The following is a 13,114-nucleotide window of genomic DNA, read 5'->3' on the forward strand; positions in this document are numbered from 1 at the left end:
CTGTCTGGCTCTGCCTGTCTTGTTTCCTGTCTGTCTCCCTGCCTGCCTTTCTGTCTGTCTGTGTCTCCCTGCCTGTCTGTCTGTCTATTCTTCTGAAGGTTACAGTTACCAAACTATGGAAGAGACTAGAAGAGGCATGGACCAAGATCACACCAGAGAGCTTTGGTAGTAGTATAACCACAGCTAATATTACTACAAATTTTAAGTGATGAAGATGAACAAGTTTTTATTCATTTTTGTCTAATTTTGACCTCACGGTATGTAAATGTATGTTTGTGTGTGTGTATGAGTGTGTGTGTGTGTGTGTGCGTGTGTAAGATTCATGTAGAGGCAAATACCTTCAGAAGCATGGGATCGATCCCTCTGATGCAGGGTTTGGGGATAGGCGGCAGGAGAAAAGCTTTTATCCTGCAGAGAGCACAGAATCAAACACCGCCTTCAGAAGAACTCACACTTACTTGCCATTTAAATCGTTTGGATATTATTAGCTTATCTTGATATACTGATCTGTAACTGAGCTTGCTGGACAATCAAGCAAAGGTCAGACCTCTGGACAGAGCGGTTGTGTTTCTAGGCACAGTATAAGCATGCTGAATTAACAAGTGTGAGTGGATGAGTGTTGATCCATTACAATTAAAATGAGAAGTGCTTTTTTCCATTAATTGTTGTCAGCTCACGGTAAATTGGATTGTGTTAATGATCTGCATCTGTACGAGATTCAAAACCACGATTTCACACACACACACACACACACACACACACACACACACACACACACACACACACACACACACACACACACACACACACACACACACACACACACACACACACACACACACACACACAGCTCTGATTGGCTATGATGGAAATATGTCAGGTTGGAATTTCAACGACTGCATTTGTTCACTTCATCTATACAGCTTTTGTAGTAAAAAGAGACCTTTAACCCTTTTAGTTGTCTTTTTTTCCCGTGCATTTTAGTTCTCTTTTCTCCATTAGTGTAAGTGCTGAGTGACAGATGTCTGCTTCTCACCTCTTGCCTTGTGGAATAACCCCAAGTCCAATAACGAGCAAGATTATGACTACAATGGTAGTCATTAGTACAAGAGCATAGAACATGTGATCTGAAAGAGAGAGAGAGAGGGAGAGGGAGAGAGAGAGGGGGCAGGGGTGCTGTTACCATGGATACGCCAACACATGGCTGAAAGCTTTCATTCTAAAAGTTCTTCAGTGTAGGTATGACTGGACCCTGAATAAACCTTTAGCAAAATGTAAGGTGTCAGCAGACGATATGAGCTGAAATGTTTCTGTATGATAATTCAGACGTTTTATAAGACGATGATCACAAACACACAAGCAACCAGATAGAGAAGGTGTCGATGCTGGTGTTAAAAATAAAACGTGTTTTTGTGCTATGGCATGGTGAGCAACCAAAAACAAAAAGAAACAATTCAGGAGAAAATGTTAGAAAAAGTAACTACCCCTGTTGTGTAAAGTCTACGTACCCCATGGGGCATGTGACCGTGCTCAGAATGAACCAATTATGTTCAAAATGAAGAGATTCTGATGAACCCCAAATTAAAAACAGCTCTATCTGTAGGACTTTCTTGACATGTGAATCATGATGGTGGATTTTATGGGGCTCCATCTCTTCAGGCGCAACTGAGGCACTAGATAAGATGGAGGAAATCATGTACAGCTCCAAATAACAGTCTAGAAGAATGGAATAAAATGTCCAAAAAGACTGGTTTCTGTATTAAAAGCGAAAGATTTATTAGATAAATATTAGTAATGGTTTTGCATGATTCTGCAACCAGGTTATGGACTGATTTCAACCCCCCCCCGCCCCCCAAAAAAAGCCTTTTTATGCCCATGATCAATGCTATAATTATGCTTTCCTGACTATCATGTGATCGTAACAAGAGGTTAAAACCCTTACATTCAAAAGACAAAGAAGCAGCACGACCATAAGTATGGCTAACCATCGCCATAGCAACGTACAAGCCTTCACAGCCATGTACATGCACGGGCAGGAGTGACATCACGGCAAGACACAGATGATGAGTGGGAGAAACCTGAGAGCTCAGGAATGCTTCATAACAGCCTGCTCTCAGAATAGTGTTATAAAGCGTGTCATCATGGCGACATAATCCATGCTGCCATTTATTCAGTGCCATTGCGATGTATTGAAGCATGAACTCAATGGAACATGAGAAATGTGCTGGGATTTCATTGATTCATAGTTATTAAAAGTGTGTGCGTGTGTATGTGTGTGTGTGTGTGTTTACCAGGCAGATGTTTGGAAGGAATGTCGATGGTAATTGGAGAGCTCCACTTGCTCCACAGGTGGCTGTTTATGGATCGGCAGCGCACTTGGACTTCATACCTCCCCACTGGCAAGCCTAGAAGCTCCAGATAAGGTTCACGTAGCCGCTCCTTTACCTGCGCACATGTCCAGACAAATCACTGCAGATTTATATCATTTTTCATCATGCCAGTCATTACATTATATAACCATAAATTGCTGTGCTTCTCAAGTACAAACATATTACTGCAAACACCCACTAGTGTTCAAGCTGGCTTGACAGATGGTCACTGCATATGATTTACATAAATTTTTCCTACTCATTGAACCATTTAGAGAGCCTTTGTGACCTGTGGATGAAATCCATTGTCGTGCTGGATGAGGCCACGCCCATCCAGGATACAAATGGTTCATCATAAGATGAACAGTTTTTTATAGAGACAAATCAAGCCAGAAAATAAATCCTACCCCCCACATAATAATAAAGCCACTGGTTTTCTCTGAATCTATCAGATGTTTCTCAGTACCTTCCAGTTGTTGGGCTCAGAGACAGCTCTGTAACGTAGCTCATAGATGAGTGTAATCCATCCCATATTGATATGTTGGGCGATCGGGTACTGCCAGGACACTAATACGGTGCAACATGCTTCATCCTTGGTCTTGTTCATTAAAGTGTACGTGAGGTTAAACGGTGGATCAATCTGGACTGTGAACAGAAACAAATAACCGTTAAATCTTGCTGTTACAATGTCTCATTGAAAAAATTTCCAAACAACTTTTCAATCCTTACCGATTTCGGCCACGTCCAAACAGTGCTCTTTAGAGATGAATGAACCTCTGCTGCTGTGTGCCGTTACGTTCATGCAGTACACCCGCCAAATCACCGTGTGCGCTACGTCAAAGTAACAGCTGTTTGGTCCACCACTCACATAATCTGGACACTCTGCTGGAGGCCCATTACTGAAAAGTAAGCAGGTATACAATCCTCAGTAGATCAATAGGAAGTCACTGAAGATTTCTTTTTAACTGAGTAATTTCATGCTGAAATAAAAACACTTTTATTGTCCATCTTTTCCAACGGATTTCATAGTTCTCCAGAAAACTACTTTAAAAATACAACAAATAACTCCATAAAAAGATGATGTACTGCATCTGCATGTACAGAGAAGTCATGCTTTCAGGTGATTTATGAAACCCAATTTGGTCCACATAGTGGCTAGAAAAAAACAATGCAGTGTTTTATTGTGTGTGAACACAAGCAAAGAAATCACTTGAATGTGAGGCTTTAAGGTCATTTTCACTGAAAAATGCTAGCCAGTGAGAATATACACTCAGGTCCAAATAAATGTGAGCATTTGGATAATTGATTTTTCCGCCACATGATGGTTTGCGTTACTCTCAGTTGGCACACCTGAAATAAAATCTAGACCGTCTTGTAAGTGAAACAATGAAGAAATTACACTCAGCTGATTAGCTTGTGTTTCATATCTTAAAAGGCATAAAAGTAAGGTCAGCTCTTTGAGCTCATATTCACTGTTTAAATTATATTATGGTAAATAACATGTATGGACTTGACAATACATGCTTTTCTTATAATATTTATTCCTGTAACATACCAGTTTCTAGCAAATGTTTCAGAGCTTGCAAGATTAAAGAGCAGATTGTACTGCTGCCTAGACCAAACATTAAACATTTCACCCAACCTTACTCAAGGGTGTAGATAAGCCTGTAGGTGATGTTGTCATCTCCCTGGAGACTGTTGTTAAGGGGGTGCCACCAGCAAGTGAAGGTTTCCATGCTGGGAGAGCGGCAGTGACTTATGTTTGGCCTTAAGCCATCTGCAGAAATAATGAGACAAATCAGCTTGCAGACATGAGGACCGATGAAAAGGTCAGTTGCAATTGAGGATCTGGTGTGTGGAACCATTCAGAACCACCTAATCCAACCTGATTAAAATGATTCTGTTGAATTTTATCATCAAAAAAAAAAATCTTCATTATTGTACAAGAGACCTCATGGCCATACGTATAACTTTTTCAGCATCATAGCAACTCCTTGATCTGCAACCTCATTATTATAAAGTAAGCCAGTCCCTTCAAAATCCAGTCAAAGTAGGATTTCGGCATATGGCTAAGCATCACGTTGGTTTCTAACTGTTCTAGTTGTCAAGCCAATTTCCTTAATCCACTGCTTAAGACTTGCCAGCTAATCTGTTGGAACGATTCATCAACAGTTTTAACCTCATTTTGTAGCCCAGTGCTCTTAATTAGAAAAAACCCTCATGATCGAGTTCAGTGTATGGCAACACGTTATTACAATAAATAAAAAAAAATCTCAGGACACTCAAAATAAATCATGTTACGACCAACATCAGTTACAACGATGGTGGAAACATGAGTGTGTACTTAACAACATAACTTATAATGGCTGCCTTATTATGAAGGCAGTCATTATAAATTGCAAGCAAGGAGTTTTAGCAAGCTAGCACCGCAGGTTCGCTGCGAAAGACGACATCTTAGCAAGGATTACTCCGTTCATTGAAACCATAGCGAGCAAATATTTTCAATGATCTAGTATTTCCTATTAAAAGATCATAAGAACCGTAATCTAAAAACAAAATCTTGACACATTTCACTAAGCTTGAAATTTTCTTTGCAGTATTTCATTGCAAGATTTTGCTAATTCGAAGCATTAATTTCTAGAAAGAAGCTAAATTATCAGAAGAAAATCTACACCGAAGGAACTGTTCATGATCTGAAGCACGTATGGCTGCTAATAGCACTGTTACTCTTGTATTTAATGATGAACTGACTGCTGTAAAAAGAAATCTGAAGCATAAAAAGCTAAATTATCTGCTCAGATTTAGCCCTATGCTTAAAAACCACACGATTATTTTCACACTGATTTCAAATTCCTTGTTTGAAGCATCATCTTGTTGATCCGTTTCTTCTGTTTGGGTATATGTTCCCCTTCAAACAGCTAGAAGCTCGGCCTTGTAAGGCTAACAATAAAGTTGAAGAAACGATCACTTGCTAAGTCTAACTTAGTCCTGAACAATCCGTGCAAAATTTTTCAATCATGCGTAAATAGACATGAAAGCAGTTTTTCAGGTCGGTCGAATCTCTTCTTACCATGTATTTAAGTGTACCACGATACTGAAGACTGACGGCTGTGCTAACACTAGCTAAGGCGAAGGACTGCACACGACACGCATTCCTATAAGCTTCTGACTAACACCAATGGCAGCTGCAGGAAATTGAATTAGAGGGACATCGTGTGTGATCGTGAGTCATAAAGAAGCAGTTATGCTTTCGGGACCATGTTCAGCGCAGGTCAAAATGACCCGTGATTACCAAGCAATTCTCCTTTCTTTCTTTCGGGTGGGATTTTTTTTGAAAAATCATAGGAGTTTAGGCTCGGTTCATTTTATCCTGACAGGAAGAAGATTACTAAAAAAGTCTACATAGAGACTAGGTTCTCAGTACATATTTGGCTAAAAGACAATCTTTATACATTAACTAAACATGATACACAATGATACACACAATTACCACCATGCTAAGTGTTACGTCATCTGACAATTTGTTCCAGAAACAAATAACACATAAATCAAGTGCTGTGACAAAGTATTTGCCCCTTTCTGATTTTTTCTATTTTTTCCACTTGGGCAAAAATCAAATCTCCAAACTAAATTTTTAAGACGACAAAAACAACCTGTTTTAAAACGATAATAATCCAAAATCAGAGTTTTCTCTGTAAAACATTAACCATCCCCTTGCTTAGTGAATTACTAAATGAACCAAATTAAAGTAATAATTGGGTAGACTGGTTAGAAATACCTATCTGTGATTGATGCCAAGTCGGATAAATCTGAAAGTTGCAGTGGGAAGTAAATGTCTCAAGAATCAGCACACGAGGTCACGATCAAAAATAATGCGACAAAAGATAATAAGGTACTGAAATACATCAACCTTTTCCAGTCTGGAAGGATTCCAAAGCCATTTCTAAAGCCCTGGGACTCCATTGAAACACAGTATTATCTCCAATTGGAGGGGGGGAAAAAAGCAGCTCCATTATGTGTCAAAAACATGTGCACTCATTAAAGCAATGTGAGGCACGAGGACTGTAAAAGCTGTGCTCTGACCTTGGCCTGGCTCACCTCCCTCATGGGCTGCAGAGTGTGAGGACTGTGGGGACGCTCCAGCATGGCTACACCAGTAAAGTAAGAGGAGCAGGAGCGGCAGCATCGCTCATCAAAAACACCAGTGAGTCCTGCAGGGGGGACAAAAAAAAAACAAAACACACACACACATCAAATACAGGTTAGCTTTGTTATGCTATGAAATGCATGCTCAATTGGATTCTGGCTAATGCAGAACCTTTCACTTCTTTGCCTTAACCCTTTTTTGTTTTAGCAGTACAGTGTGGTGTTCCAGTCTGCCGGCGGAATGGAAATCGACGTATCTGACATTTTCGATTATAAATCATTAACAAAGGAATTATTTTATAGCCGCAAGCCGGATATAAAATGAGTCAGGACTCATGATGCTGCTTATGTACAAACACTTGGAGCATCTTAAGGAGCAGAATAAGGTTTGAGATCAATATTTATTTTGCAGATATAAACATGTGTGGGGAAAAAAAAACAGCCATTGTTAACTGTACATGCCCACATGAAGTGGTGTGCTTCAGATCATGAGCAGAACCTTCCCTTCTCCATACACATCTCTTCTCATCATTCTTTGTCTTCGTTATCTATCCACAGGATGTTGCTCCAACATCCCCCTCATGATTTTATTATTATTATTATTATTATTATTATTAGGCAAACTCAGCGTTCTTTGTTTTTGACGCTTGCCAGTGGTTCACATCTTGTGTAAACCTTGTGTATTTACTCTGGTGGAGGCTTCTCTTGATTTCTGACTTTGACCAAGAGCCGCCTACCTCCTGAAGGGAGTTCTTTTAACTGTTGTGTAGGGGTTTTTCTCCACCAAGGATACAATTCTTGTCATCCAACACAGCTGCTTTCTGGGTTCTTCAAGGTCTTTTGATGATCCTGAGCTCACCAGCACATTCTTTCATTCTGACCAGAGATGGAAGCCCAAGTTGTGACTCTTGATTAACACACCCAGTCCCTGAGTAATCATGGTAATATATATTACCATATTATTTACATTTTGGCAGATGCCCTTATCCAGGGCGGTGTATAAAAGTGCTTTGAAGTCTCCATCAATGAATACATCAACACTGGTTCGAAAGGCCACAGACTTAGGATACCATCAGCCTAAAATCCTTTCTTTATAAATACATGCAACAATATATAAAGCAAACAGGAGAAAGAGCTAGATTAAGTGTTTCATGAAGAAGGAGGTCTTCATCCATTGTTTGAGACCGTCCATGACTCAGATGTTCAGACATCTAAAGGAAGTTCATTCCATCACCTTGGTGCCAGAACAGAGAAGAGTCTTGATGTATACCTACCCTGTACCCTGAGAGATGGTGGAACCAGTCGAGCAGTGCTAGTAGATCGAAGGGAGCGCAGAGTTCAGAGTAATAATAGCTCTGAGGTAAGAGGTGGCTGGTCCATTTTTGGCTTTGTAGGCAAGCATCAGTGTTTTAAATCTGCTGCGTGCAGCGACAGGTGTGCAGTGGAGGGAACGCAGCAGTGGAGTGGTGTGTGAGAGCTTAGGCAGGTTGAAAACAAGTAAGACATGCAAGTCATTCTGAATCATTTGCAGAAGATGAATTGCATTCAGAGGTTGACCTTCCAGCAGAGAGAGTTGTGGTGATGGAGATGTAGGAGCTTAGTGGTTAAGGTGTTGAACTATTGATTGAAAGGTTGCGAGTTCGAATCCCAGGTCCACCAAGCTGCCACTGCTGGGCCCCTGAGCAAGGCTCTTAACCTTCATTTGCTCAGATTTATAAAATAAGATAAATTGTAAGTCGCACTGGATAAGGGCGTCTGCCACATGCCCTAATGTTTTATAGAAGAAACTGACATGAGCAAGTCACATTAGCAACATGGGAGGAAAAGGACAGTCCATGGTTGCCCCAGTGGTCGAAAGGGAGATCAGAATTGGGCAGGGATATCACAAGATCCTGATCTGGTGATGAATCACCTGGGTTGAACAGACCACAATATAAAATCATGGGCCAAAATTAATTTCTATTTGCGTGTGTAGTTTGCTTTATATTATTTCAATGTCCTGATTATTTGGTGAGGCATTACAACATGATCCTTCATTACACAAGTGTCAGAGCAGCGCATTATGGCCTAGGGAGGAGTACCGTCCATGGTAACAGAAGAATTGCAAAATGTAAAGTATGTCAGAAGAAAATTAAAGACTACATTAATTTTCATAAGACACCTGAACACACACCCAGACAGGTCTGTTTAGTTTATTACTAACGAAGAGAAACTATTGCTAACGAGACATTCTTTTATTCACGCAAGTAAATATTAGCCTTTACCATGGCGTAATTATCAAAACGAGGTTGACCTTTATGAAATGCTTGGTAACATTCAAACTAATTTTCATCTACCATTCATTTAAAGTAATGCACTAACAATTTCTCAGGCAAAGCATAATCAGATGCAGGTACGGGTCAGCAGCTTCGAGTTATTTCATATCAGCCATTCCTATTACTGCTGATTTCAAAGATTTCCATGCACAAGTATCTCCAGAGTTGGTATTTCAATGGTATGAAAAAACCCCCACAAAGCATCAAGTGAGTCACAGTTCTGTAGGTGGAAACACTCCGGTTATGTGAGAGATCAGAGGATAAAGGCCACATTGGTTCAAGCTGACAAGATGAATAAACTACCTCTTTTAAATGACAAAAGAGTAAAAACAGCATCTCAGAATGTATAAAAGATCAAAACTTGAGGTGGGCAGAAGACCACACGAGGCTCCATGTCTGTTCTTCTGTCAGCCACAAAACAGGAACAGGAACCTGAGCTGTTTTAGTGTCTTCAACTGTCAAGATTTGGTGATCCTGTGCCCACTGTAGTCTCAGACTCCTGTTTTGTGGCTCATTCATTGTTTCACCTCTTCATCTATTCGTCGTTCGTTGTTTTAACTCTTGATCTATTGTGTTTTTTTTTTATCCTTTTACTGAGAACACTACTGTTCTTTATACAGATATAGACTTAAAGTTAAAGACTTGACTTGGACTCTAGGGTAAAGACTTGACACTTGAATTAAACTTCTACTTTATTTCTTGTGTACATCTTTGGCACTAACCCCTGCAACCTGAAACACAGGAAGACCTGCCATTCTGGAGATACTTTGACTCGGCTGTCGATCAATCAAATCTTGGCCCTTAAGTTGCTCAGATCCTTACACTTGCCCATGTTTCCTTCTTCCAACACATCAAGTTTGAGAACTGGCTGTTCATTTGCTGCGTAACACACTCCACCCCTTGACAAAAGGCCAATGTATTGAGATAAATCACATGTTCTTCACTTCACCGGTCAGTGATTTTAATGTTATGGCTGATTGTTTTTTAATTACCACTGGTATTTTCTTTCACTGAGAGCTGAACCACATTAAAAACACCCAAGGCCACTTATTCTAAACATCAGTTCAAGAATCTGTGAAAACAAATAGCAAGAATCGAATGAAGTTTACAGGTATTTAAGTTTTCCAGAACATCCATCAACAGCTAAGGTTTATGCACAAGATAAACCAAACACAGCGAAGCATTCACATCTGAATGTAAAAAGTGAAATACATATGTTTTATGGATAAATAGAAAAATCTATTAAAGCTGCAGACTGTTGCCTTTTTGCACGACCCCACCAATCACTTATGCAGTGAGGTTTAAAAGCTTATCAATTACAGTAAGTGCAATAAGACATTTTGTTCCTTAACACTTCTCGGCTCCGTGCCATAATCATCTTCATCATGTCGAGTGGCTTAATTGCCTCAGGCTTGCTCATTAGGGATAAATAGTAACTTAACTTTAAACTTTTTTGCCGTGTTTCTATATTTCTGTGAATATTGTTAAAAGCTCTATATAAATAAACTGAATTGTCATTTGAAATATAGCTGGAACGATACACCGTGAAGCACCATGGAGTTACATAAAACGACACAGAACTACACGAGACTACACAGACCTACAGTCCACACACCAGGAGTGGAGATGATCTGGAGCATCAGCCTCACAATTACTGTACATGAGCCGTTACTATAGAAACGATAATAGTCTATGTTGTGACTTTCACAGGTTTATACAGATGTTGCTGTTACAGCAAATGAATTCAAGCGAGATGTTATGGTGTATCGTAACCTTGTCATACAAAATATTCATCTGTTCTATGTGCTCATAAAAGCTGATTATTCCTTGATAAATAAACAGCCTGCTTATGCTCAGTACTAACAGCAAATCCTGGATAGTCGTACTAAGTCGTACTAATCTGTCCTCTCCAAGTCTGGATTGTGTGTTTTGTTTGCGTCTCCCTCTGTCATGTGACTAGCATGCTGTTTTGCTTTTTGAATAACCCCCGAATTGCCTTTAACATTTTTTGAATACCGAATACATGGTTTCTTTAACAAAAATAAATAAATAAAAAGATGCAGTGTTAAAGGAGTCTACTCCGAGCACATTAGAGAGTTAGCTGTGATTCAGGAGCTGCACTCGAAATCCCTCGTGATGCTCATTTCCACTGCCACTGAGGAGTTTATTCATGGAAGACATTTGGCTCGATGTGTTCTCACTTTTTTTTTATTTTTTAACACCTTTCCTACAGATGGTGGATTGAAAAAAAAGAAGAAAAAAAACCCCAGCCTAATGCAGAAGCCTTAATGAAAATCTACAGTACCGCTAGACACATGAGCAACACAAGAAGATCCCTTGTTATTGCACCTTGTTATTATTTCTCTCTGCTCCTACGTCATATTCTTCTTTATGTGAAACAGACACATCAAGAAATGAGACGTTTCAACCTTCAGCAGTTTTAGATCATCCGATTCGTTGAATTTCTGAAGCTTTATGAGATTCTTCTTCAGTCACATACGCAATCATCGTGTCAAAGCAGCTCTTGGAACAGGAGAGCTGTTAAAACGTTCCTAATTTTATAAGCTTGACAGTCACACAAAGGCTCCATGAAATGAAGCCAAATCCTAATCCACTTTGTGCCTAATTGCCTTTGAGGTGAGGGTCACAGGTTCGACACATGACATCTAAAAGAAAAAGAAAAAGAAAAAAAGAAAAGAAAAAACAACCCAATGCAAAATCATTCACTAAGAATGTAGGAAAGTACACTGTAAAGGATTTCCAACTACAATAGCAGCCAGAGCTATGAATAGTTATGATGACGGGATTTCACTCTCCTGCTGTTCGTTACCAAGGAAATGATCAGAATACTGTGAAGATTTTTAGTGTAGACACAACATACAGGCCATACGTGAGATTGCACATTATTAAGCTCTGTTTTTAATCACACAAAGATAATATTCTCAGGCTTTAAAGTGAACTGCAATACTACAAATTTTACATAACTCTATGAGCTTTTATCCAGTGAACCAGGCATGCTTTGTCTCTCTAGCCCGTGTCCTTATAAATCCCAAATATTTAGACAAGTCTAAATATAAATGGCCAAAACTCAGACCTTTAATGACAATGCTACTATTTTGCAATCATTTCAAACTGAATACAATGATTTTTATTACACATGACGTTACATGGAGTAAAAATCAGACTAAAGGTTGTAATTTGAGCATTTCTGAGTATTTGGTTTGTTCCCATTTTGCAGCTCTCGACTCCCTTATGTTTGTATAAAAGCTCATGAGCCATTTTAGATCAAAACCAACAGTGTTGTCTGAACACACGCTTCAAATAGAAGAGATTAGACTGGAGGAAAAACTGACCTTTTGTACAAAGGAGCTGTATGCTCATGCTGAAGATCACACATTTGCTTATATTTAAAAATAGAGACCTAGAAATGCTTCTTTCCGCATTTTGAACAGAAAAAATATCCCAGATTTTCAGTGCAGTCTCAGACTTTTAGAGACAGAAAATCATCCCCAAACAATTTTCCTATTAAAATTCTTGAACTCTATAAAGCCACTTATTATAGCACTCAGCGATATAACCATAGTAACTGAAACTAGATCATACGAATGGTACAAAACTCTTTCATACAACCGAGATCCTTGTTGAAGACATTGCTGTGATGTACAATATGAATAAGTATACAAGGACAAAGCTTTCATGTGCAACTAATATACCCTGCGCTTCAACATAGCTCTTTTCAAGTCTTCCTCAATCTTTGCCCTTGCTTTTCAAAGTATCAGGAACTGGAACAGAATATCCCTAAACATCTGCAATCTGGTGCAGGGGGGAAAAAAAAAAAAAAAGAAGATAAGCAAAAGCAATACTAGTCTTCCACTGAAACCCGGCTTTCGTCTAATCCATCTTTTCATGAATCACGACATTTCACTCTTACTCTTAGTAACGGTTGCTAGTTATGGCTCATTAACTTTACGGTTTAGAAAGAAAAACGGCTGCACAATTTGCAACACACTTCACTTGAGGCTGTGTTTCTGTGATATCTATTGCAATATTTACATTTATAGCATACGCACTGACCAGGCATAACATTATGACCACCTGCCTAATATTGTGCTGGTCCCCCTTTTGCTGCCAAAACAGCCCTTACTCTGTGTATTCTGACACCTTTCCATCAGAACCAGCATTAACTTCAGCAATCTGAGCAATAGTAGCTCCACACAGACCACACGGGCCAGCCTTCACTCCCCACGTGCATCAGTGAGCCTTGGTCACCAATGACCCTGTTGC

General features: G+C 39.5%; 1 protein-coding gene across 2 annotated transcripts in view; it reads right to left on the reverse strand.

The window, feature by feature from the left end:
* Positions 1 to 13,114, reverse strand: part of LOC131346778 (growth hormone receptor-like) — a 31,754-nt gene that overhangs the window by 7,203 nt on the left and 11,437 nt on the right. Inside the window, exons 2-8 of one of the 2 annotated variants that reach the window (XM_058380395.1) lie at positions 6,468 to 6,580; positions 4,017 to 4,146; positions 3,099 to 3,268; positions 2,836 to 3,014; positions 2,292 to 2,445; positions 1,037 to 1,127; positions 339 to 408 (exon numbers count right to left, since the gene is read on the reverse strand). In XM_058380395.1, coding sequence (XP_058236378.1) covers positions 339 to 408; positions 1,037 to 1,127; positions 2,292 to 2,445; positions 2,836 to 3,014; positions 3,099 to 3,268; positions 4,017 to 4,146; positions 6,468 to 6,555 — 882 coding nt within the window. In that variant the 5' untranslated portion in view covers positions 6,556 to 6,580. Of the gene's footprint in view, positions 1 to 338; positions 409 to 1,036; positions 1,128 to 2,291; positions 2,446 to 2,835; positions 3,015 to 3,098; positions 3,269 to 4,016; positions 4,147 to 6,452; positions 6,581 to 13,114 lie in introns of both variants that reach the window. The other variant, XM_058380394.1, reaches the window with a different exon arrangement.

Source organism: Hemibagrus wyckioides, linkage group LG26 (assembly GCF_019097595.1).
Source record: "Hemibagrus wyckioides isolate EC202008001 linkage group LG26, SWU_Hwy_1.0, whole genome shotgun sequence".
In the NCBI taxonomy this organism is placed as follows: domain Eukaryota; kingdom Metazoa; phylum Chordata; class Actinopteri; order Siluriformes; family Bagridae; genus Hemibagrus; species Hemibagrus wyckioides.